The sequence below is a fragment of the Lipotes vexillifer genome, unplaced genomic scaffold, assembly GCF_000442215.2.
Source record: "Lipotes vexillifer unplaced genomic scaffold, Lipotes_vexillifer_v1.1 scaffold668, whole genome shotgun sequence".
Classification (NCBI taxonomy): domain Eukaryota; kingdom Metazoa; phylum Chordata; class Mammalia; order Artiodactyla; family Lipotidae; genus Lipotes; species Lipotes vexillifer.
The window spans coordinates 3633634-3657858 of record NW_006785319.1 but is presented as its reverse complement, the minus strand read 5'-3'; the positions used below and the strand labels follow the sequence as shown (position 1 = coordinate 3657858).

Below are 24225 nucleotides of genomic sequence, written 5' to 3'. Positions count from 1 at the left end.
CATGGAGCCAATGAGGCAGCCTTTGTCCTAGCTGTACTCTCAATGGCAATTTCTTTTCAGTATTGGAGAGAAGATGGAGGGGTTTTCTTGTTTCTGTTTATTTTGATGAGTGTGCTTTTGTGTGTATGTGTTTGTGTTTTTAAGGGATTAAAACTCAATATTATAGCTTATCAAAGAAAAATAGTAAATGTGAAATGTTATCAAATGGATAACGTTTTCCATCTGAGGAGCATACTTGCCTTTGGGTTGTTTGCATCAAATAGACCAGTTGAAAGTCCAATCAGCAAGGAATTCTGTTTTTTATTTCTTCGTGGTGAACCAGAGTGAGATCGAAGTGGAGAGGATTCTTCTGGTGAACAAAGGACTGACTGGACTTGAGAGGCTGCTTTCAAGTGTTTATGGAAAAATGGTTCTGGTTGCATAGATTCATCTACATCACACTCAGAGTGTGGAGAACCATCCACTCCAGGTTCTGTGGAATAAAGGAAAGATTACATGACAAGTCTATACAGTACTTAATGTGCTAAGTGATACTGAAATAGTACACTATTTAACATGAATCATAGCAAAAAACTTCATGAAAAAAAAATCAAATATACATGTGATTTTATTACCTTATAAATAATCTTTTACCGGGTATGTTTTATTTTCAGAAAGGAGATTTAATTTGTTAAATCCTTCCATTATAACGGAAGTTCCAAAATGTGACACAAATGCAAGGACATGTGAAAAAGTACTGTTTAAACACTCAACAGCTCCAGGTTATCTTTGTTCCTATAGGTTAGATATTAAAAAATTGTACTTCTTATATTTTAATTAGTACTATTAGAAATAAGAAGACCACTTATTTAATGTCCTGAGATACTGGCTTAGCTTTGGCAAGCAATTCTTTTTGTTTTGAACATTCAGTAAGATAACTGACCAAAAAGTTACACTGCCCACATTGCCAAACAATACAGGCTTATAAATGCAGAGTCCAGCAGCCATAAAAAAGAATGAAATTCTGCCATTTGCAGCAACATGGACCTGGAGAAAATAATGCTTAGTGAAATAAGTCAGGCAGAGAAAGACAAATACTGTACGATATAACTTATATGTGGAATATAAAAAATAATACAAATGAAGCTATGTACAAAACAGAAACAAATTCACAAACAGAGAAAACAACCTTGTGTTTACCAAAAGGGAGAGGGAGCGGGAAGGACAAATTAGGAGTATGGGGTTAACAGATACACACTACTGTGCATAAAATAGATACCTTGTAATAACCCAATATCTTGTAATAACCTATAATGGAATCTAATCTGCAAATTAAAAAAAATGAATCACTATGCTGTACACCTGAAACTAACACAATATTGTAAATCGACTATACTTCAAAAAAAAACAATAAAAAAATAAATGTGGAGTCCAGTGCTCTATGCCTATTATATTTTTTAGATAATTCAGGTTAGTGGTTAGTGATGCTCTCTATTAATATATAGTCCAAATAGAACAGGTTAGTGCTAACGACCTTCCAGAAAGTAATCAGGCCAATACAGTGATGCTCACCTACGTGAACTTCACCAAGGTGATCCATGCTCCTTGGGGCTCCATCTTCAGAAACTTCATTTTGCTGAATGGTGATCCTATCTTCCAACCTGCCACAAATAGAAACACCAGTTAAGAAAACATGGTTTACTAGAAATAAAAACACTCTCAAATACAAAAGAGTGGGAGAAACAAAAAGAGTGGAACACAAGTTCACTAGAGCCCTGTGATCCCTCTTCTGAATACTCTTCTCACTTATACACACACTGTCTCTCATAAGCACAATCCTACGTTTCAGCCGTTCAAACCTTCACCAGTCACACTCATTCACAACAACCAGGCTCAACATTCTCATCCCAGTGGTTCCCAAAGTGCAGCCCCTAGACGTCAGCAACACATGGAGACCTGTGTGAAATGCAAATTCTCAGGCCCTGCCCTAGTCCTGTGAGTCAGGAACTTTGGGGGATAAGGCTGAGACAGCTGTTTTAAAATGTTGCAATGTTTGAGAACCACTTCTGTAAGCAATCAAAATGCCTTTAATATCAGAGAATAGAAAACAATGATGATATACACTATGAAATATTATACAGCTATTTAAAAAATGAAGTAGAGATCTGTATAACCAGATATGGAATGACAGTCAAGATATATTATTAAGTAAGCAATTTTCAGACCAATTTATATTAAATGGTGTTAGGATTTGAAAAAATGCTGGGTAGCACAGTAAAAGGAATAGAATAATATGCACAAAAACGTTTTAACCCTTAAAGGGAATGAATTGATTTATGTAAAGAAAGACTCACAATTTTTATCTCAATACATGCTGGGAACTAAATGGATGTATTAATTTTTTAACAAAAATGTAAAAACTAGAAAAATATACTGCAAAAGTTGCCAGTAATTTATTTCTGGGGTTTTCGTTTATAAGGCAGTTTTAATTTTGCTAGTACTTTTTAGTCCATTTCAAATTTAAATAATTTTTCACTTTTTCAGTTATAAATTTTGAGCAATTTTCTATTTTTATTTCTAAAAGTTTTTCTTTATTTTTAATCATACAAGTAATACATTTCTTCATTTGAAATGTAATGTTCCTTGGTTCCTCAAAAAGTGAAACATAAAATTACCATATGCTGTGCCAATTCCACTCCTAAATATATATACTCAAAAGAATTGAATACAGGTGTGCAAACATAGAATTGTACACAATGTTCATAGCAGTACTATTCAAAAGAACCAAAAGGCAGAAGCAACTCTTGAAATGACCCACCATCATCTGCTGAATGTCGTAAACTGCTCAATGGATAAACATATAGGGTATATTCATATAATGGAATATTATTCAGCTATAAAAAGGAATGAAGAACTGATACATCCTAAAACACAGATAAGCCTTGCAAACAGTATGATAAGTAAAAGAAGCCAGATGCAAAAAGCCACACACTGTACGGTTCCACAGGAAATGTCAAATCTAGAATAGGCAAATCCACAGAGATAGAAGCACATCAGTGGTGCCAGGGGCTGGGGGAGGGGAACATGGGGAGTGGCTGCTTATGGGCACAGGGGTTCCTTTGGGGTTGAGAGAATGTTCTGGAACCATATAGTGGCAAACTGTATACTTTAAAATGATTAAAATGATAAATTTTATGTTATATAAATTTTATCTTAATTTTAAAAAAGTGATTCTTTTAGGAGTCCCCTAACCACTCAATTCCCAGTTGCCTTTACTGTTATCAATTTTGTGTACATCTTACCATACTTTTCCCTTAAGTTTACATACATGTATATTCACTTAAGGATATATAATAATTTTAATAGGATTATCATAGCATTACTCTAATATATGGAAATGATTTTATTCAATATAATTTTATTCTGTTAATCATTCAATATTTTGACATATTTCCATATTAATACATAGAGCTCCATTTTATTTCAGTGCTGCATACCCACTATGCAGTATACTGAGAACAGTATTTTAGCTACTTCCATATTAATGATTATTTAGACTATTTCAAATGATTTCCTATGACTCTCCTGCAATAAACATGCTTGCACAGCTTTACATCCATGTCCAAGTCCAGCCCACCTCCTGTTTTCACAGATAAAGTTGCACTGGAGCAGCCATGCTCACCTGTTTATGTGTTACCTATGGCTGCTTTTGCAGAACAAAGGCAGAACTGAACAACTGCATCACAGACCATATGGTCTACACGGTCAAAAAAGTTTACAATCTGGCCCTTTACAGAAAACATTTGACAATCCCTGTTACAAGCACAGCAAAGGAAGGAACTTCCAATTACTTTTTAAGAAGGAAGATAAAAAGAACACCAAAATACAACAGTGATTTCCCATGACGAAAGGGAACTACAGATGACTCTCCAGAGTACTAATGCAAAAATTCTAAAATGAACCATTAGCAAACAGAAGTACATTAAAATAGTAGCACATCATGGCCAAGTAGAGTTTACTAAGGTATGCAGGATAGTTCAATATTAGGTAACCTATTAATATAATTCATTATACCAATAGATAAAGGAAAACAATTATATGAATGGTTCCATATGAATGGTTCCAATGGTTCCATAATTATCAAAATCCATAGATACCGAAAGGTCATTTGACAAAATACACTCCTGACTTTTTTAGCCAGTAAAATATGAGTAGATACTGCTCTGAGCTAGAAATTACAGTTATGCCTAACGAGGATTAACATTAGAATCATTTCACTGAAATTAAGAACAAGACAAAGATAGCCCTATTTCCAATATTTAACACTGTATAAAAGGTGTACTAAGCAATGCAACTGGAGAGAAAGAAATGAGTGTTAAAAAATACTGGAAAGGGCTTCCCTGGTGGCGCAGTGGTTCAGAGTCCGCCTGCCGATGCAGGGGACATGTGTTCGTGCCCCGGTCTGGGAAGATCCCACATGCTGCAGAACGGCTAGGCCCGTGAGCCACGGCTGCTGAGCCTGCGCGTCCGGAGCCTGTGCTCCGCAACGGTAGAGGCCACAACAGTGAGAGGCCCGCGTACCGCAAAAACAAAACAAAACAAAAAAAACTGGAAAGACATAAAGCCATCATTATTTTCATATGATATGACTGTACAGCTGAAAAATACAAAAGATTCAACTGAAAATCTATCATGAACGATAGTAGATACCAATAAGATATGGTGGTATATAATATACCACCATATATAAAGAAATCCACAGCTTTCATACATACAACCTTCTAGTTACAAGATCTCACAGAGGAATAGGCACCATTTAAAACACCAAACAAAAGATAATAAACCTAGGAATAAGCTTACCCATGAAAGCACAAAGCCTAGATAAAGAAAACTCCCACGCTGATCATAAAACAAGGCCTATTCTGTTCTTCTTGGACAGGAAGAACACACACAGCATGTTCGTGTCCCTACATTAATTTATGATAGCATCCCGATAAAATATAAACTGATTTTTTTTATGTGAGGGAAGGTGGGCTAAATTTAATAAATTCTAAATTCAGATGAAAAATTATACGGGCAAGAAGAGCGATGAAAGTGAATAAGCCTTACATGATCTTAAAATATCTTTTATATTTTAATTAAAACAGTATGTACCAGCACACTGAACAAATATCAATGCAACAGGAAAATAAAGTATTGAGCATGAACCCAAATAATTAAGAAAATTCAGTACATGTTAAAAGTGGCATTTTATATTTGTGCAGGAAAGGTTGGGCTCTTTAATAAATGGAGTTACGGTAACTGTGTAGCCATCTGGAAGAAAAACCGAGTCCATGGACACCAGGATAAATTCCAAATAGATCAAAGCGGTAAATATAAGAAGCGCCTACATGAAAGTACCAGAAGAAAAGACTGAAATACTCTTTCAAAACCTTAGAGAAAACAAAGTTTCTCTGAATAATTATCAAAATCCAGGTAAACATGACAACGTAAAAACAAACAACCAAAAAACTTCTGCATGGCAAAAAAATAAAACATAAGTGACCAACAGTGAAAAAATAGTTACAATTCACATAATAACCAAGGCAAATATCTCTAATATTTAAGGAGTTCTTAAATTTATCAAAGACCAAACAACCAAATTTTAAAAATGGGTCAAAGATGTAAACAGGGAATTCACAGAAAAGGAAATACAAATGTGACTTAAACATCTGAAAAGATGTGCTCAACTTTACTAATAGAAAGAAAGAGATAAACTAAGACCCCAAACTGAGATACTAGTTTTTACCTATCAGGTTGGCAAAAATCAAAAACTTTGGTAATAAAATTTGGCAAGGCTGTGGGGAAAACAGGAGGTTTCATACATTCTTTCTGAGTGCATAAACTAGTACAATCCCTGGGGAGAATAATAATTGCATTTACAAAATCATACTTCTTTGTCTCTATCCTCCAGATACACAGTAGTCCCCCCTTACCCACAGGGGGATACAGTTCATGACCCCCAGTGGATGCCTGAAACATGGACAGAACCAACCCATGTTTTCTGTTCATGACTTTTACCCACAAATTTAATGTCTTTTCATCTTAACTAAGCACCTATCACACCCTGTAGGTATGACTTTTTTTTTTTTTCCCGGTATGCGGGCCTCTCACTGTTGTGGCCTCTCCCGTTGCGGAGCACAGGCTCCGGACGCGCAGGCTCAGTGGCCATGGCTCATGGGCCCAGCTGCTCCGCGGCATGTGGGATCCTCCCAGACCGGGGCACGAACCCGTATCTCCTGCTTTGGCAGGCGGACCCGTAACCACTGTGCCACCAGGGAAACCCTGTAAGTGTAACTTTTACAGTTTGAGGTTCGACAGCAAAACTAGCACAGATTTCCTTTTCCATCTTCACAACTTCACAGATAGAAGTTTCATTCTTAACATAGACCTTAGCAACCTCAGGTATACGATTTTTTTCTTTCTGTTAGGTTGAGAACTTTCACCTTTCACTTAAAGGAAGCATCTTGTGGCTTCTCTTTGGCACATCCGAACTGCTAGCATCACAACTCTTGTGCTTTGGGGCTGTCATTAAGCAAAACAATGGTCACATGAACACGAGCACTGGGACACCCGGACAGCAGATCTAATAACCCAGACGGCTACTAAGTGACTGACACGCAGGTAGCACACACAGTGTGGACACGCTGAATGAAGGGATGGTTCACGTCCTGCACAGGACACATAGGGACAGCAGGATATGCCACACCACTCAGAACAGCACACAATTTAAAACTTATGAATGTGTATTTCTGGAGTTTTCCATTTCATATTTTTGGACTGTGGTTGACGGCAGGTAATTGAAACCATGAAGAGAAAAACCCTGTTGAATAAGGGGGGATGACTATACTTATATACATGCAAAATACCCTTATTATTTAGGTTATCCACTATAGCATCATTTGTAGTATCAACAACTGTAGGAGACTAATCAGCATTATAGTATATTCATACATTGGACTACTACATAGCCATGAAATAACAAAAAAAGAGGAAGCCCTCTGTGTGTTAGTATGAAAAAATTCCCAGGTTACTGACTAAAATAAAAAATGTGTACATTATACTAACAACTGTATTTAAAAGCGAGGGAGACTGTATATTCGCTTCTGCTTCTGTTTATGTTAATATTCATTACTATTAAACATGTCTGGAAAGAAGAGAGAGTGGGAATTTGCTGGATGGGGATAGAAGTGGGAAAGAGACTTTTCACTGTTTATATTTATACACTTGTGGATTTCTGAACCACATGAATGTAATATCTATTCCCAAATTAAACTATTTTTATAAGGTATTATAATAGGATTTAATATAATATCAGGTTATTACACTATTTCTTTAAAAGGTATTAAAAAAAGGGACCAGGTTTTGAAATGTAAGAAAGAGGTAACGTACTCAGCCTCCTTTGCTTCTTCAATCTCACTAACCCATACGTCGAGTACAGGGCATGGCAAGCCACTGTCCCCGTCTGCTCCACTTGGCTCCTGTAGAAATTCTGCTTCCAAGTCATCAGGCTCTGCACGGCGAAACATAACAAGAAAGAGGTCTCAGAGCAAAATCCATTTAGAGAAAATGGAATAAACCTCCTATAAATTATCATACCTAGTTTTAGGCTAAAGTATTAATAGTAATTACAACAAAAAACTTAATATTTTATCTATAGATCTTTAATATTACTGTGGTGACTCTCTAGTTGTTTCTGAAATAACAGACTTTTCCTTTTGCATTTTCACTGCAATAAAAATACCCCAAAGAAATACAGTACACTGTATTTTGATTATTATAAAAAATTTTCTCTTCATTAAAATTTCAGTAATATGTAAATTGCTTTCTTGAAGGTATAAAAACTAGTTTAAAGAACACTATCTATGGTTAGAAACATGGAAGCGGAGAAGATATTATTGATTAGAAACTGATGGGAAAGTTCAATCATCAAGAAAAACAAACAAAAAAACACCCCATTACCTGGACTTTTAAAATGATATTGAGAACATAATTGGAGTGCACTAAATCTATTTTCCTAGACTCTCAGACAATTAACAACCAGGGTACTACCTCTGTTTTCTGGCAGTGGCTCATTTTTTATCTGGGTGATAGTTCCTGGAAGGAAACAGTAATGAGAAATGGTTTCTGTCTTCATTTGTTAACCTTTCTTTTTCTTCTCTAGTCCTTATTTCAGCCACCATGACCACCGCTTTTTTCCCTAAAATCCAGATACTCTTTCCTTCTGTATTTTAAAAGTTTCCAATCAGTTGTCCAGTTTAGAAAGATGATTGGTATTGTACCAATCTTTAAAGTTCTCATCTTTTACTCAAATGAATATTTGGTCATGCATACGAGGTAAGCAATTGGGGGGGGATCCTTAAAAGTTTTTTTTAATGAGTGTTTGTTCTCTAGCACCTTAAGCCATATCAATATGACTCATTCTACAAACCAGACTTGTCAATGTACTGCCCATAAAGTCGAAAATATTTACTACGTGACTCTCTGTAGACGAAGTGTGCCAACTCTTGCACTAGGCTATACAGCCTCTATTATATGCCTAACAGGGATTTTCTTTGTTTCTTTTTAAGAAAAGGCGTAAGGTACGTGTTAACTATGATTCTAATGAATAAGACTATTTACATAACTATTAAGTTACTATGGTGAATTAAAGACAACCACACATGAAGCAAGGTGTCCAGCGTTCCTCTCATCTAGAGGGGACTCTACTGCCCCTCTCCTTGAGTTTGCCCCGGCAGTGAGATCGCCTGGACCAGCTGAGTACAGCTGGAGTCTCGTAAGCCAGTTCCACGTCCAGCCTCGAAGAGAACTGGCAGCTTCCACCTTGGAATCTGGAAGCCTAAGCCACAATGCAAGAACTTTAACGATCCTGCAAAGACCACATGGCAAGGCCCTGACACTAAGCTAAGGGGCGGGACACAGTGAACAGGCCCAGCCAAGCGCTGCTGAGACGCCACAAGTGGGAGTGACACCATCCCCCACCCTCCAAGGAGGTGCAGCTGACAGCTCAACACCACTGAGCGATGCCAGCTGATGCCACAAGGAGGAGGAGAACCTTCCCAATTCCTTATGCACAAAAGTGTGAGATAAAACAAAACAGTTCTTTTAAGGCACTAAGTTCGGGGAGCAATCTGCTTTGTAGCACTAGATAAGTAAGACAGAATTTCATATCTGAAGGTGGGGTGCTGCCATGACAAAGCTTCTACAAGAACAAGCGGCTTCTCCAAGTACAAGCGGCTTCCACCTGGGGATCTGGGAGCTCTGTGAGACGTCAGACCACCCTGCTGGAACGAGCGCACAGAAAGGCCTGGAGACCGCATGAAGAGGAAGGGGCGAGCCGGGCCCAGCCTCTGAGCTGTACCTGTCAGGACACCAGCTAAGCCCACTTGGACCCATGAGACCAGATGATCACAGAGACAAGAGCACATGGATTAGAAAAGCACATGGCTGAGCCAGGCATTGACTCAATTCCCAACAAACAAAATCAGGAGACAGAGTAAAATGGCTGTTCTTTTAACACTGGATTTTGGGGTGATTTGCTATGTGGCGATAAAAAAAAAAAAAAGGCCAGTTACTAGAAAAAAAAGTGAACTTAATTTGAGATGAATCACCCAAACATATATACATATTTTGAAGATCTGTTTATAAAGAAGACATTAAAGTGTTATTAAATCAAATCAATCTCATTTTGCCCCATTAAAACATACCATCCAAATTTCCTTCTGTTTTCAATGCCGTCTGTGGAGATGGCTCACTAAAGTTTGGACTGTCTGTCTCAACAGAAGAATCAACAGTAGCTGATGGGTTCATTTCAGGTGAAATACATTTTATTTTTTCTTCTCCAGTAATTAAGGGTTTGCACTCCTCCCCTTGAGGAGAAATCTCTGAAAAAACAAAAAGATGAAAAATCACGCTACGTTCTCAAAGTGACTTGAATTTTGTCTGTAACAGCACTTAGAACAAAGTTCGTGATTACAGCAGGTAATTACTGGGTAAGTTCTGTAATGTACTAGAAATTAATAAACGATTAAGGCACATGATAGCCACACAATTCAAATTGGAAAGGCATTTTTGTTATAAAGACATTGTTTTTCAGGCTTTTCAGATCAGTTAGAAAAATGTTTGCCTTTACTTAAAATCACAGCTCTCATTAAATTTAAAAGTGAGATAGTACTAAAACTCACTTGACAAGTATTCTGGACTTAGACATTTCAGCATTAAAGCAAGTAAGAGGTTTCCCTGGTGGCGCAGTGGTTGAGAGTCCGTCTGCCGATGCAGGGGACACGGGTTAGTGCCCCGGTCCGGGAAGATCCCACATGCCGCAGAGCGGCTGGGCCCGTGAGCCATGGCCGCTGAGCCTGCGCGTCCGGAGCCTGTGCTCCGCAACGGAAGAGGCCAGAGCGGTGAGAGGCCCGCGTACCGCAAAAAAACCCCCCAAAAAACAAAAAACAAGCAAGTTAGTACACATCAGTGCACTAACCTTTTTGAAAGTCTGACATCTAGGTTAATAGCTAATTTAGCATGTCTGGGTGGTGTTCTCCACATGAGCACCCCAGTGATACCGCTGCTCTAGTACCTAGTTCTCTACAGCAATATATATTCCCCTCTAAGCTCTGTGCCTCATCTGTAATCACTGATGACAAGCATGACTATGAAGCATGACCAAACTGTACAATTGAATAGGATATTTTTCTAAAACTATGGTGAAATACACATGTGATATGGTTGACCCGCATGACTTTTCTATTTGCTGGGATTGGGTCTGCATTATGCCCATGGATAGACATTTTAATGATTATGAATTATAAAAATCCCTTAAAATAAAAAAATTTTAAATCAAAAATTTCCCATGGGATAGAGACATATTTCAGTGTCAAGCATAAAGATTCTTAAATATACAGAATTAGGTTACATCATTCACATGTGTGTGATGCTGTAATAATACTCTCAATAAAAAGATTTCAATTTCTACCATTGTTGTATGAATGTAATTTTATTTTTTAATAACCACACTCATGTATGGTTTTGATTATCCCAGTTGAGTTATTGTTTATGTATGCATAGGAATGTTTTGTTCAAACGTATTTTTGAATTTTCAGTAATCATAAATCAAATCTTACCTTTATGTATAAAACCCTTTATGTAATATAAAATGTATAATATTATACATAACATTTAGAATACAATTATTTTGGCAAGTTGGTTTGTATTTTTAATGTCCCAGTTGCAGTATTTAATTATTTGAAACAGACTGAAACTTGGTAATAGTCAATAAAGCTAAAAAAACCAAGTGGTAAAACAAATAAACAAAAATAAATTTCTAAGGTGGCTAACATACATTTCTAAGGTGGCTTACTTGCCTTTTCCTTTAGATGAAACTTTTACATATATATATAAATGTCAGAATGATATATTTATGTCAAAATGATATTTTTAAAATTATGAACTAACTGTTTTTGTGTGTTTCTGGTAATTGCTCAGAGACTTCCCATACTTTAAACTGACCAGGAGAGGATGGATTCAGCTCAGAAAGATGACTGCAGTTACCTGGAAGATGCCCAGGGCAGTCCCGTCCATTCCTTGGAGAAGCTCCTTTCCAGCTCACTACTGGGAGCCCCCCTAACACCCATTCTGTCTTAGCTAATCTGCTGGACTTCTGTCACACCAATAAGCCTTCCGGTATCTATCTGGGCTGGTCAGTACATCTCCACGATGTTTTCTTCTCCCTCCCTCGGTCACTCCAGTGCTCACATCTTGGAGATCCTGTCATTCAGTACAGCTCCTCAAAAAGTTCACTGTTAAATACCCCACCTTCTAATTCCCAACATCCTGTGTTTCCACTCACCTCCCTCTACTACCCCAACTCTAAAGAATGTTACCCGACCAGGACCTAAAATGCACTGATCCTACCATGGTTTCTCTCTCCATCATCCCCATTAAAATCCATCTACAGCCCATCATTAAAAACATTCTCTTCCATACATCCTCAACTCACGGTATTCACGGCAAAACCCCAACTCCACATCAATTCCATCTTCTGCCTGTCATGTCTGAACACATGTGGCTGGAACAGTTGGAGAAAAACACAGAGCCTTGCTGCCTGGTCCCAACTTCAATTCATCATCACTGAAGTCAAGTGGGGCCTCGGTGTTGCCCATGTCCTTCTATAACACTGGGCTAGCAGGCACTGCTTGGCTCAGTTAACTCCTTAGGAAAAACAGTTGTGTACAGGTGCTTGTGAGCTGCTTTACTTCTTACTTCTTCCTGGTCAATGAGAACAGAACTACAGTGCTGCCCATGTTCTGGAACAACTTCCCTTCACCAAGCCTCATTGACAATGTGACAGTGGCAGAGGTCACATCTGTGCTCTGCTCATTCAGTCTAAGTGTTCTGCTATAAAATAATGTCTATTAAAACCAGGAACAAGGATGCCAGACAGCACTATGATTACTGAAGATTGCTCTGGAGGGTCTAACAATGCAGTGAGAAGGAAAGGGAATAAATAATTACTGGACAAAAACCCTATTTCTTATTACTGATGAGATAATCTGCACATTTATAAGATTTATGATATCAAAGAAAAAAACTTAATAGAGTTAATGAAATAATTCAGTAAAGAGTCTGGCTATAAAATTTTACATGGCTGGGTAACAGAAAGAATAGCTTTATTTTTTTATTTTTATTTATTTATTTTTTTGTTGTACACGGGCCTCTCACTGTTGTGGCCTCTCCCGTTGCGGAGCACAGGCTCCGGATGTGCAGGCTCAGCGGCCATGGCTCACGGGCCCAGCCACTCCGCGGCATGTGGGATCTTCCCGGACCGGGGCATGAACCCATGTCCCCTGCATCGGCAGGCAGACTCTCAACCACCGCGCCACCAGGGAAGCCCAGAATAGCTTTATTTTGACTAGAAATAACAACCTAGGGAAATGGAAAAAATACATCATCTATATTATAAAGACAAAAATATACCCACTGTATAAAAATAAATTTACCAAAAAAGGTTTTAGAACTTAAATGAACAAAACAAAATGTTACTGAAAAACACAGAACAAGACCGGTGCAAATAGAAAGACATACTTAAATTCCTGAAATTAAAAAAAATTCCAAAAATCATGGGGACTTCCCTGGTGGTCCAGTGGTTAAGACTCTGCCTTCCAATGCAGGCGGTGTGGGTTTGATCCCTGGTCAGGGACCCCACATGCCGCGGGGTGCAGCCAAAAATTTAAAGAAAAAAAATTGCAAAAATCAATATACAAATGTAATACAATTCTAATCATAATGCTCAATTCGATAAAGTGAACTTAAAATTCCTTTGAAATAATAATTGTCTAAAAACAACCAAGGACGGGACTTCCCTGGTGGCACAGTGGTTAAGAGTCCACCTGTCAATGCAGGGGATGTGGGTTCGAGCCCTGGTCCAGGAAGATCCCACATGCTGCAGAGCAACTAAGCCCGTGAGCCACAACTACTGAGTCTGGAGCTCTGGAGCCGACGAGCCACATCTACTGAGCCCGCGTGCTACAACTACTGAAGCCCATCCACCTAGAGCCCATGCTCCACAACAAGAGAAGCCACCACAATGAGAAGCCAGAACACTGCAATGAACAGTAGTCCCTGCCCGCCGCAGCTAGAGAAAGCCTGCGCACAGCAACAAAGACCCAACACAGCCAAAAATAAATAAATAAATAACTTAATTAATTAAAAAAATACTACTATAAAAAAACTAAAAACAACCAAGGAAAATATTTTAGAATTCCAACTCAGTTAAAGATTATATATGTACATGCATGCACATGTGTACACACGTCTGTTATCTATCTATCTAATCTAAAGATCTGCCAAATTTTTCACCCAATAAAGGAAATTCAGAAGATATAAATAAAAGATATACTTGCATGAAAATTTTAAAAAAAGAAAAAAAACTCTGTATGGCCAAAAATAGCATAAAAATAAGTGAAATAGCAGAGGGTGGAAAAAAACTGTGATGATATACTAGATAAAGGTTATTTATACCAGATTAAAAATTCACAAGAAAAAAAAATTGGAAATATAATATAAAAAAGGCAAAGAATATACACACAATTTACAGAGAAGCAAAGCAAAATGGCCAAAAGACTGTGACATGATGAAATTCACTCACAATCAGAAAATCACAAATGGAATCTTAACTTGCAAGCTTGGTAACAATGAAAAAAAAGTGATAATATTGACAAGGCCTGCTTAATATTTGAAAATCAATCAGTGTTACTTGTTACATTAATATAATCAAGGAGAAAAATCATACAATCATCTTAATTAAATCAGAAAAAGGGTGAGAAAATTTAATGACTCTTTATAAAACAAGACTAGCAGGGAATTCCTTAATCTGAAAATGGGTATTTTCAAAAAAGACTTGAGTTAACATGATACATTTACTCCCTTCAATCAAGAACATGACCCTTCTATTCAACATTCTACTAAATGGCATTTTTTGAAGAGAAATTGTTAATTTTATTATAGTCCAATTTATTCAGTCCTTTTCTTTACAGTTGGCGTTTTTAAGGACAAGTTTAAAAGGACAAGCCACTAAAAGACAAAATATATTTAGAACACACGTAACTAACAAAAGGCTTCTAACCAGAATATACAAAGAACTCCTAAAAACCAAAGGGAAACCAACATAATGGAAAAATAGGCAAGACACTTGAATAGGCACTTCAAAAAAGAGCATATGCATCTTAGTAAGAAATTTTTGGATATGACACCAAAGTACAAACAAAAACAGAACAAAACAGTGGGTCTACATGAGTAAAAGCTTGTGCGCAGCAAAGGAAAAATCAACAAAATAAAGAGGTAACCTACGGAATGGGAGAAAATATTTGCAAATTATATACCTGATAACAGATTAACACCTAAAATATTTAAGTAACTCAAACAACTCAACGGAAAAAAATGGACAAATTAAAAATTTTTTGCCATTATTAATTAATGACAGCAATTTAAAAATCGGCAAAGGAACTCAATAGACATTTCTCAAAAGAAGACATATAAATGGCTAACAGATATATGAAAAGGTGGCTCAACGTCACTAATAATCAGGGAAATGCAAATCAAAACCACAGTGAGAGATCATCTCACTCTTGTTAATACAGCTATTATCAAAAAGAGAAGAGATGACAGATACTGATGAGAATGTGGAGAAAAGGAAACCCTTGTGCACTGTTAGTGGGAATGTAAATTGGTGCAGCCACTATGGGGAACAGTACTGAGGTTCCTCAAAAAAACTAAAAATAGAACTACCATATGATCCAGCAATTCCACTTCTGAGTATTTATCCAAAGGAAATGAAATCAGTATCTTGACGAGGTGTCTGTACTCCTATGTTGACTGCAGCATTATTCACAGTAGCCAAGACATGGAAACAACCTAAGTGTCAATGAATGAATACAGAAAATGTGGTATATATATATATACACAGTGGAATATTACTCAGCCTTAAGCATGAAGGAAATCCTTGGAAGACACTATTCTAAGTGAAATAAGTCAGACACAAAAAGACAAACACTGCATGATATTACATATGACTGGAATCTAAAAAAGTCGAACTCAGAAACAGACAGTAGAATGGTGGTTGCCAGGGGCTGGAAGGTGGGAAAAATGCAGAGATGTTGGCAAAGGGTACAAACCTTCAGTCATAAGATGCATAAACTTCTAGAGATCAAATACACAGCATGGTTAATTACAGTTGCCTACAATGTATAGTACACCTGAAATTTGGTAAGAAAGTAAATCTTAAGTGTTCGCATCACACACACAAAATGCTAACTATGTGAGGTGATGGGCATGTTCATTGACTTGATCGTGGTGATCATTACACGAGGTATACTTACGACAAAACACCATTTTGTAAACCTTAAATATATATAATTTAAAAAATTTGTCAATCATAACTCAATAAAGCTGGAAAAAGGATTAAAAGCCATATGAACGGCTCTTTTACTCTGGATACAACCTATTCCCACGGCCACACCCAGCTGCAAAAGGAAGCTGGGAAATGATGTCTCTGCCTAGGCAGCCATGCGCCAACCCAAATCCAAAGTGGGCGTGGGGGCATGGGGAGACGCTAGTACTAAAAAGGAAGGAGGGAAGATTGGACACCTCAGGACAGCAGCGATTTCTGACACACACAGACACACACACACACACACACACACAGACACACACACGCCCCTTGTCCCATAGATGCCAGTAAAATGGGGGAATATATCAAGAAAAAAGAAGCCATGGACTCCAGACAATAAGAGATCTAACATCAGGACAGGTTAGGGGAGAGGCCAGGATGACATCTTTCCAGCCGGTCGAAGGAAAAACTCGTCTGGTTTGGAGCAGGTCAGAGGGGATTCCAAAGAAATGGTTCGAAGATTAGACCCATATAATACCTAATGTATCTGGACGATCTGAGAAGAGATAAACATATCTAGGGAAGAGTCTGGCAACAAACTAGAAATAAGTTTGTGAAAAACAAAGCAATTATTCACTAAAGGGAAAACAAAATATTGTGCAAGAAAGAAAAGCAGTCATGGTACAATTACCACAGCTTTGATTAGAATATACATGGTCAAAGTAATACCAACACTGTACAATGATTTCACCAAAATTACAAGTATATTTGGAGGATCTGGGGATAGGAAGTACAGTTGTATATGGTGAGATCAGGGGAAAAAACAACAGATGGAGAAAAGGCAGCTAAATTCTTATCTTCCAAAGTAGGAAGCCCACAGATAATGTCTAAAACTAAAATAATAATAAACATTTCTAAAAATCAAGAAGTAATAGTATAGGTATATGATTTATAATTATGTTGATAAATAAGAAAACAAATAGTCAAAAGAACTGTAAGTGGCTGACTCTGGGAAGCAGAAAATAAGGTGACGGGTGAGGTCTAAGAACTGCAGTTTTTCGTAAAAGACTTCCAGAGCTACTTGGCATTTTTAATTATGTGTACAGATTACTTTTATAACAAGAGAACTAGATTTTTAAATAAAAACAAAATTTATGTGATTAACAGGAACATAATCTCTAGGTAGCAAGGTTCTAGGTAATTTCAATTTTCTACAGCACAGTTTTTGGTATTTTCTAATGTTTTACAATGAAAATATACTATTATAGTCAAGGGAAAAAAAAGTTAGTTTAAAAAAATGTAGGGACTTGTTTTCCTGGCCATGACAATGTAACTCATATTGGATTAACTGCTCATGGAAAATAAATATAAATGATGAACAACAACAAAAATATTGAAAAAGCTATTTGGAAGCACTGGCGAGTAAGCGATGCAGGTAGGGCACACTGGGCCACGACTGACAGCAGCAAACACTAGGATGAGCTCCACTCGATCCCAGCTTCCCTGCGGGCACTTCCTAAGTCCAACACAGGCAGAAGGCAAGTCTTACTGGGATAATAAGTCTGCGGCTACAAAGTGACCCAGAATGCAAAGAAAAAAATCACCAAAAAGTTCCCCTTAGCACAACAAAAAAATCCCCTCTATTTTCGGCTAACTCCTAAACTATGCATTCATTCACAAGCAACACTCTGGGAAAACCAGCACAAATCAGCAGCCAGGAGGGTGACATGCTGGGCAAAGATGAGCATCTGGATGGTGCTGGGAGGGAGAGCAGAGATCGGGTCCCAGGAATGCGGAGGGCATGGTGAACAAACACCATCAGCACTGAGAGGAGGTCTCAGGCAGATCAAGGCGTAGGAACAAGAGCTACCGCCTGGAAACAACCAGGCCACAACTAACTTCAACAGTATCAAGGTAATCTGCTGGCATTATTTAGTTTTAAGAAGAAAACTTAATCTTCTTTGAAGAAAGATAACATTACCCAGAGGCTATTAAATTTTTCATCCACAATGTCTGGCATCCAATCAAATACTGTAAAACTCAGGTACAAAAATTCTAACCTGCGCTGTGGTTTTGTATAGCCTACAAGTTATGAAAAACGTTTACATTTTTAAGGGCTGTAGAAAATTTTTAAAAGAAGAATATGTATATATGGGCTCACAAAGCCTAGAATATTTACAATCTAACAATTTATAGAAAAAGTTCATTGCTCTATGATATAAAGCATGGTTTATAACAAAGAAACAGGAAAAAATGACTGAAAACCAAGAAAAAGAGACAACAGAAATAGAACAGATCTAACTAACAACAGAAACAGATCTAGATGACTCAGTTATGAGATTTCTCAAGGAGGGACCTTAAAATGAGTGATTAATATGGTCAAGAAAATAGAGATGGGCCAAATGGACAAATCCATGAATACTTTCAACAGAAAACTGTAATCTATAAAAAATATGAAATGGACATCCTAGAACTGAAAAACACAGTATCATATTAGGAACCCACTGGATTTGTTTAACAGGTTAGAGAGACCAGAAGACAGAATCAGTGAAATGCTAAAGGGCTCAACAGATTTAAACAGACTGAAGCAAAAAGGAAAAAATGTAAAAAAGCAGAACAGGACTTCCCTAGTGGCGCAGTGGTTGAGAGTCTGCCTGCTGATGCAGGGGACACGGGTTCGTGCCCCGGTCCGGGAAGATGCCACATGCCGCGGAGCGGCTGGGCCCGTGAGCCATGGCCGCTGAGCCTGCGCGTCCGGAGCCTGTGCTCCGCGGCGGGAGAGGCCACAGCAGTGAGAAGCCCGCGTACTGAAAAAAAATAAATAAATAAAAAGAAACAAAGAACAGATGGGACAAATAAAAAACATATAGGGACAAATATATACACAGGCTAAGTCAAAGCAAATCAGTAATTACATTATATGTAAATAAATTAAACTCTCTGAAAAAAAGACAAAGATTGTGGGGCTAGATTTCAGAGAAGAGACACATTTAAACATAAAGAGTCAGAGAAAATGAAAGAAAAGGCTACAGAAAAAGATATACTAAGGAAACATTAACCAAAAGAATGCTTGCTGGTGTAGCTCTATAATAGGACATAAAGCAGCCTTTAAAGGAAGTAATGTTACTAGAGATAAAAATGGACATGTCATAACAATAAATGGTCAGTGCAGCAGGAAGATGCACAAAGTGACCAATGCAATGATCTAAACACTTTCAAGCAACAACTTAAGTTGCTATGCACTAAATAACTTAGCTTCAAAGCATAAATATCAAAAACTGATAGACTTAAAAGGAGAAAATGAAAAAATCCACAAATACACATGGAGATATTAATGCTCTTCACTCAGTACCTGATACAACAAGCAAACAAATAATCAGTTAAAAATACAGGAGATTTAAACATCATGATTAAACAACACAGAATATATTGGGTGGGCCAATGAAAGGTTCATTCATTTTTTTCCCGTAAGATGGCTCTAGTAGCACTTAATTGTCTTTAACTTCATTTGAAACAATTTTGTTAGATTGCACGTGACAGCTATCATATCAGTGTGCATTTAAAAAAAAGGACCTACATCGACAGACGAATGGATAAAGAAGATGTGGCACATATATACAATGGAATATTACTCAGCCATGAAAAGAAACAAAATTGAGTTATTTGTAGTGAGGTGGATGGACCTAGAGTCTGTCATACAGAGTAAAATAAGTCAGAAAGAGAAAAACAAATACCATATGCTAACACATATATATAGACTCTAAAAATTAAAAAAGAAAAAAGAACCTAGGGGCAGGACAGGAATAAAGATGCAGATGTAGAGAGTGGACTTGAGGACACGGGGAGGGGGAAGGGTAAGCTGGGACGAAGTGAGAGAGTGGCATGGACATATATACACTACCAAATGTAAAATAGATAGCTAGTGGGAAGCAGCCGCATAGCACAGGGAGATCAGCTCAGTGCTTTGTGTCCACCTAGAGGGGTGGGATAGGGAGGAAGGGAGGGAGGCTCAAGAGGGAGGGGATATGGGGATATATGTATACATATAGCTGATTTACTTTGTTATACAGCAGAAAGTAACACAACATTGTAAAGCAATTATACTCCAATAAAGACGTTAAAAAAAAATTCAACTCCACAAGCATTACTCAAGCAAAAAAATAAATAAAATAAAAATAGACTTAACAAATTGGTGAATTTTTGTGTAGCCATTTTAATATTGAAGATGGAAGGAAAAAAAGTAACATTTTCAGCATATTATGCTTTATTATTTCTAGAAAGATAAAAATGCCACTGACACGCAAAAATAGATTGTACAGTGTATGGAGAAGGTGCTGTGACTGACTGTATGTGTCAGAAGTGGCTTGCGAAGTTTCGTGCTGGAGATTTCTCGCTGGATGATGCTCCACGGTCGGGTAGACCAGTTGAAGTTGACAGCGATCAAATCAAGACATTAACTGAGAACAATCAACGTTATACCACGCAGGAGATAGCTGACATACTCAAAATATCCAAATCAAGCGCTGAAAATCATCTGCACCAGCTTAGTTATGTGAACTGCTTCAATGTTTGGGTTCCATGTAAGTTAGGCTAAAAAAAGCCTTCTTGACCATATTTCCACGTGTGATTCTCTACTTAAACGTAATGAAAATGTTCTGTTTTTAAAACAAATTGTGACGGGCAATGACAAGTGGATACTGTCCAATAATGTGGAACAGAAGAGATCGTGGGGCAAGTGAAATGAACCACCACCAACCACACCAAAGGCTGGTCTTCATCCAAAGAAGGTGATGTTGTGTATACGGTGGGATTGGAAGGGAGTCCTCTATTATGAGATCCTTCCAGAAAACCAAATGAATAATTCCAACAAGTACTGCTCCCAATTAGACCAAGTGAAAGCAGCACTCAACAAAAAGCGCCCAGAATTAATCAACAGAAAATGCATAATCTTCCATCAGGATAATGCAAGACTGCATGTTTCTTTGATGACCAGGCAAAAACTGTTAGAGCTTGGTTGGGAAGTTCTCATTCATCCACCGTATTCACCAGGCACTGCACCTTCGGATTTACATTTATTTCGGTCTTTACAGAATTCTCTTAATGGAAAAAATTCAATTCCCTGGAAAACTGTAAAAGGCACCTGGAACAGTCCTTTGCTCAAAAAGATAAAAAGTTTTGGGAACATGGAATTATGAAGTTGCCTTAAAAACGGCAGAAGGTAGTGGAACAAAAGGGTGAATAGGTTATTCAATAAAACTCTTGGCGAAAATGAAAAATGTGTCTTTCATTTTTATGTAAAAACCAAAGGCAATTTTTGGCCAACCCAATACACACATAAATACAGTAACTGTGAAATACATATTCCTTTCAAATGCATATGAAACTTTTACAAAAGAGACCGTAAGTTGGGCAAGAAAGCAAGTACCAAACATTTCAAAGGACTGAAATCATGTACACTATGATGTTCTGTAACCACAACACAGGCTACAAAGCAACAGAAAGATAACTAGAAAACCCCCAAAATGTTAGGAAATTAAATGCAAAACACTTGCAAATGGTCCACCGACACAAAAGAAATCACAACATAAATTAAGTTTATGATTTAAATCTTCCCACAGAGAAAACACCAAGTCCAGATGGCTTCACAGGTGAATTCTTCCAAATACTTAAGGAAAAAATAATACTAATCTTTCACAAAGTTTTCCAGAATATAGTCAAAATGGGAATGTTTCTGTCAATAATAAATGCTGCCTGCCATATCAATAAACAAGGTAAGCCATCACATTACAGCTGCCCCAAAGGTGAGCCCTGAGGAGACTCAGGATAGAAACAGGATACTCCCCCCATCAAAAAGTCACTGCTGCAGCCACTCCCCAACCCCCTCCGCCCCCCTCCCCAATGGTGCACCCTGAGGGGACTCAGCATGAGAAAACACAGGATTCTGGCCCCACACAGCTGAGGTGCATATTGAAGGGTAAATATCAAAAATAATTATTTCAGTGAGCCCAGACTCTTGCATCCTCCCATACATAGAAGAGTGCTTATTAATTCCTTAACTTGAGATGTCTGGTTTTCTCGAATTAACAGCAATCTTTTGAAGTTCTGACTACCTGGTGTTTGTTGCAAAACCCCCTATATATCCTAGCTCCCCCATTACCTCTTTGGAGCAGCCCCTCGGAGCTGTCTGAGATGCTGTGTCCTGGGTTTAAGTCCTCAGTTTGGTTCACCAAATAAAACATAATTCTCAACTTTTAGGTTGTGCTTTTTTTTTTTTCAGTCGACATTTCCCACCTTGTTTCATAAGTCAGGAAAACCTTAATTCCAAACCACTATAAGCACTTCACAAAAAAGGAAAATTATAGGCAAACTTCCCTCATGAATTATTTTCTTGGGTAGAGAGTATAGGTGTTACATGTTAAGAAGGGAAGAATAGTCAAATTCAACAAAAATTTTTAGAGAACATCCTCCATGGCTTAAATATTTAAAGCCAAGAGATATGGGAACATACGTATATGTATAACTGATTCACTTTGTTACAAAGCAGAAACTAGCACACCATTGTAAAGCAATTATACTTTAATAAAGATGTAAATATATATATATATATATATATATATATTTAAAGCCAAATAGAGAAATTCTGGCAAGATAGCAAAGAACATAGTTTTTTTGTTTTATTTTTTAAATTTCCCTGAACCCCTCCACAAAACAGACAAAACCAAGAGAACCAAACACCCACAAATAACATCTAAAGCAAATCTAGGTGACCTCACAACCCCCAAAACACATGTGAACAGGGACAAATCAGGGACAGTCAGCTCCAGACTCAGGTGGCAATAGCATCTGTGCAAATGAAAGCAGAGGGAAACAATGGGGCACCCGATCAGGAGAACCCCAAAAAGCCAGCAAGTATTCACAGGCAAGCACAATGGGCCAATTTAAGGAGAGGAGCCAAAACAGGAAGTGTTTTTACACATTCCAATTTTCATTTAAAAGGAAGGACCAGTGGAGAAGTCAAAAAGTGTGGGGCAGTCTGCTCCTAAGAATTCTTGAAACTAACCACCTGAAGCTCCCTTAGAGATCAAAGCCCCACATTCAGGAGAAATCGCTGGAAAGAAAATCCAAATTGATCTGTGCAGGGATAACAGAAACAAAGGACAGAGAAAAGAGGGGGAAAGGAGCAAAGACAGAAGAGCTCAGACTCTACGAGGCCATGGTTTTTAAACATGTCATAAAAATAACAGAAGAGGAAGCTCAAGTTATGAAGTTAGAAAAGCTACTTTCACCCACTCTTCCTTTCTAAAATTTTAGCAAATCTAATTTCACATGAAAATAAGTAACATAAAAGGATCACTGTTAAATTCTATACAAAGTTACTGTCAGAAAAAAAAAAGAATAAGAATAGGGGGACTTCTCTGGTGGCACAGTGGATAAGACTCTGTGCTCCCAATGCAGGGGGCCAGGGTTCGATCCCTGGTCAGGGAACTAGATCCCACATGCATGCCTCAACTAAGAGTTCACATGCCGCAACTAAGGAGCCCTGGAGCTACAACTAAGGAGCCGGCCTGCTGCAACTAAGAGCCCATGCAACCAAATTAATTAATTATTTTTAAAAAAGGAAGAAGAAGTAGAATAGTGTCCTCATAGATGTGTTTCCCAACTTTGGCACTATTGGGTCAGATAAGTCTTTGTTTTGGGAGAACACTTGTTACAATATGCACTCTGCTTGGCCTCTCCCCACTAGATACCTGTAGTAACCTTATCAGTGACAACCAAAAAGTCTCCAGACAATGCCAAGTGTCCTCTGTGGGCCAGAGATAATAAAAATCCATGAAACAAATTAAAATTATAACCTACTACTCAAAAATCAAATAGAAAAACTAGGAACATGGTAGAAGATATAAGAGAACAACAAAAAAATATAAATTACAATATAATACAATTACAGTGAGAAAAGAAACTGAAATGAGGCAGTTGATAGAGCTCAGGAAAGATTAGAAAAGAAGGAAAAAATGTGAAAAATAAATATTCTAGAAAAAACACAAGATCATATAAGCAAAACACACAATGCCTCAAGAAATATGTAAGGTAAATAGGAGAAAAAAATTTTAATTAAAGAAAATAATTGACAAAAAGGATTCAAGAGGAGCTTCCCTGGTGGTGCAGTGGTTGAGAGTCCGCCTGCCGATGCAGGGGACATGGGTTTGTGCCCCAGTCTGGGAAGATCCCATGTGCCGCGGAGCGACTGGGCCCGTGAGCCATGGCCGCTGAGCCTGCGCGTCCGGAGCCTGTGCTCCGCAACAGGAGAGGCCACAACAGTGAGA

The 24225-nt window shown here is 37.8% G+C and overlaps 1 protein-coding gene across 1 annotated transcript in view; it reads right to left on the bottom strand.

The window, feature by feature from the left end:
* Window positions 1-24225, bottom strand: part of NEK1 (NIMA related kinase 1) — a 178810-nt gene that overhangs the window by 13094 nt on the left and 141491 nt on the right. The window contains exons 26-29 of the mRNA XM_007457386.1: window positions 9726-9902; window positions 7411-7531; window positions 1552-1640; window positions 240-472 (exon numbers count right to left, since the gene is read on the bottom strand). Of these exons, the coding sequence (XP_007457448.1) occupies window positions 240-472; window positions 1552-1640; window positions 7411-7531; window positions 9726-9902 (620 nt within the window). The remainder of the gene's footprint in view (window positions 1-239; window positions 473-1551; window positions 1641-7410; window positions 7532-9725; window positions 9903-24225) is intronic.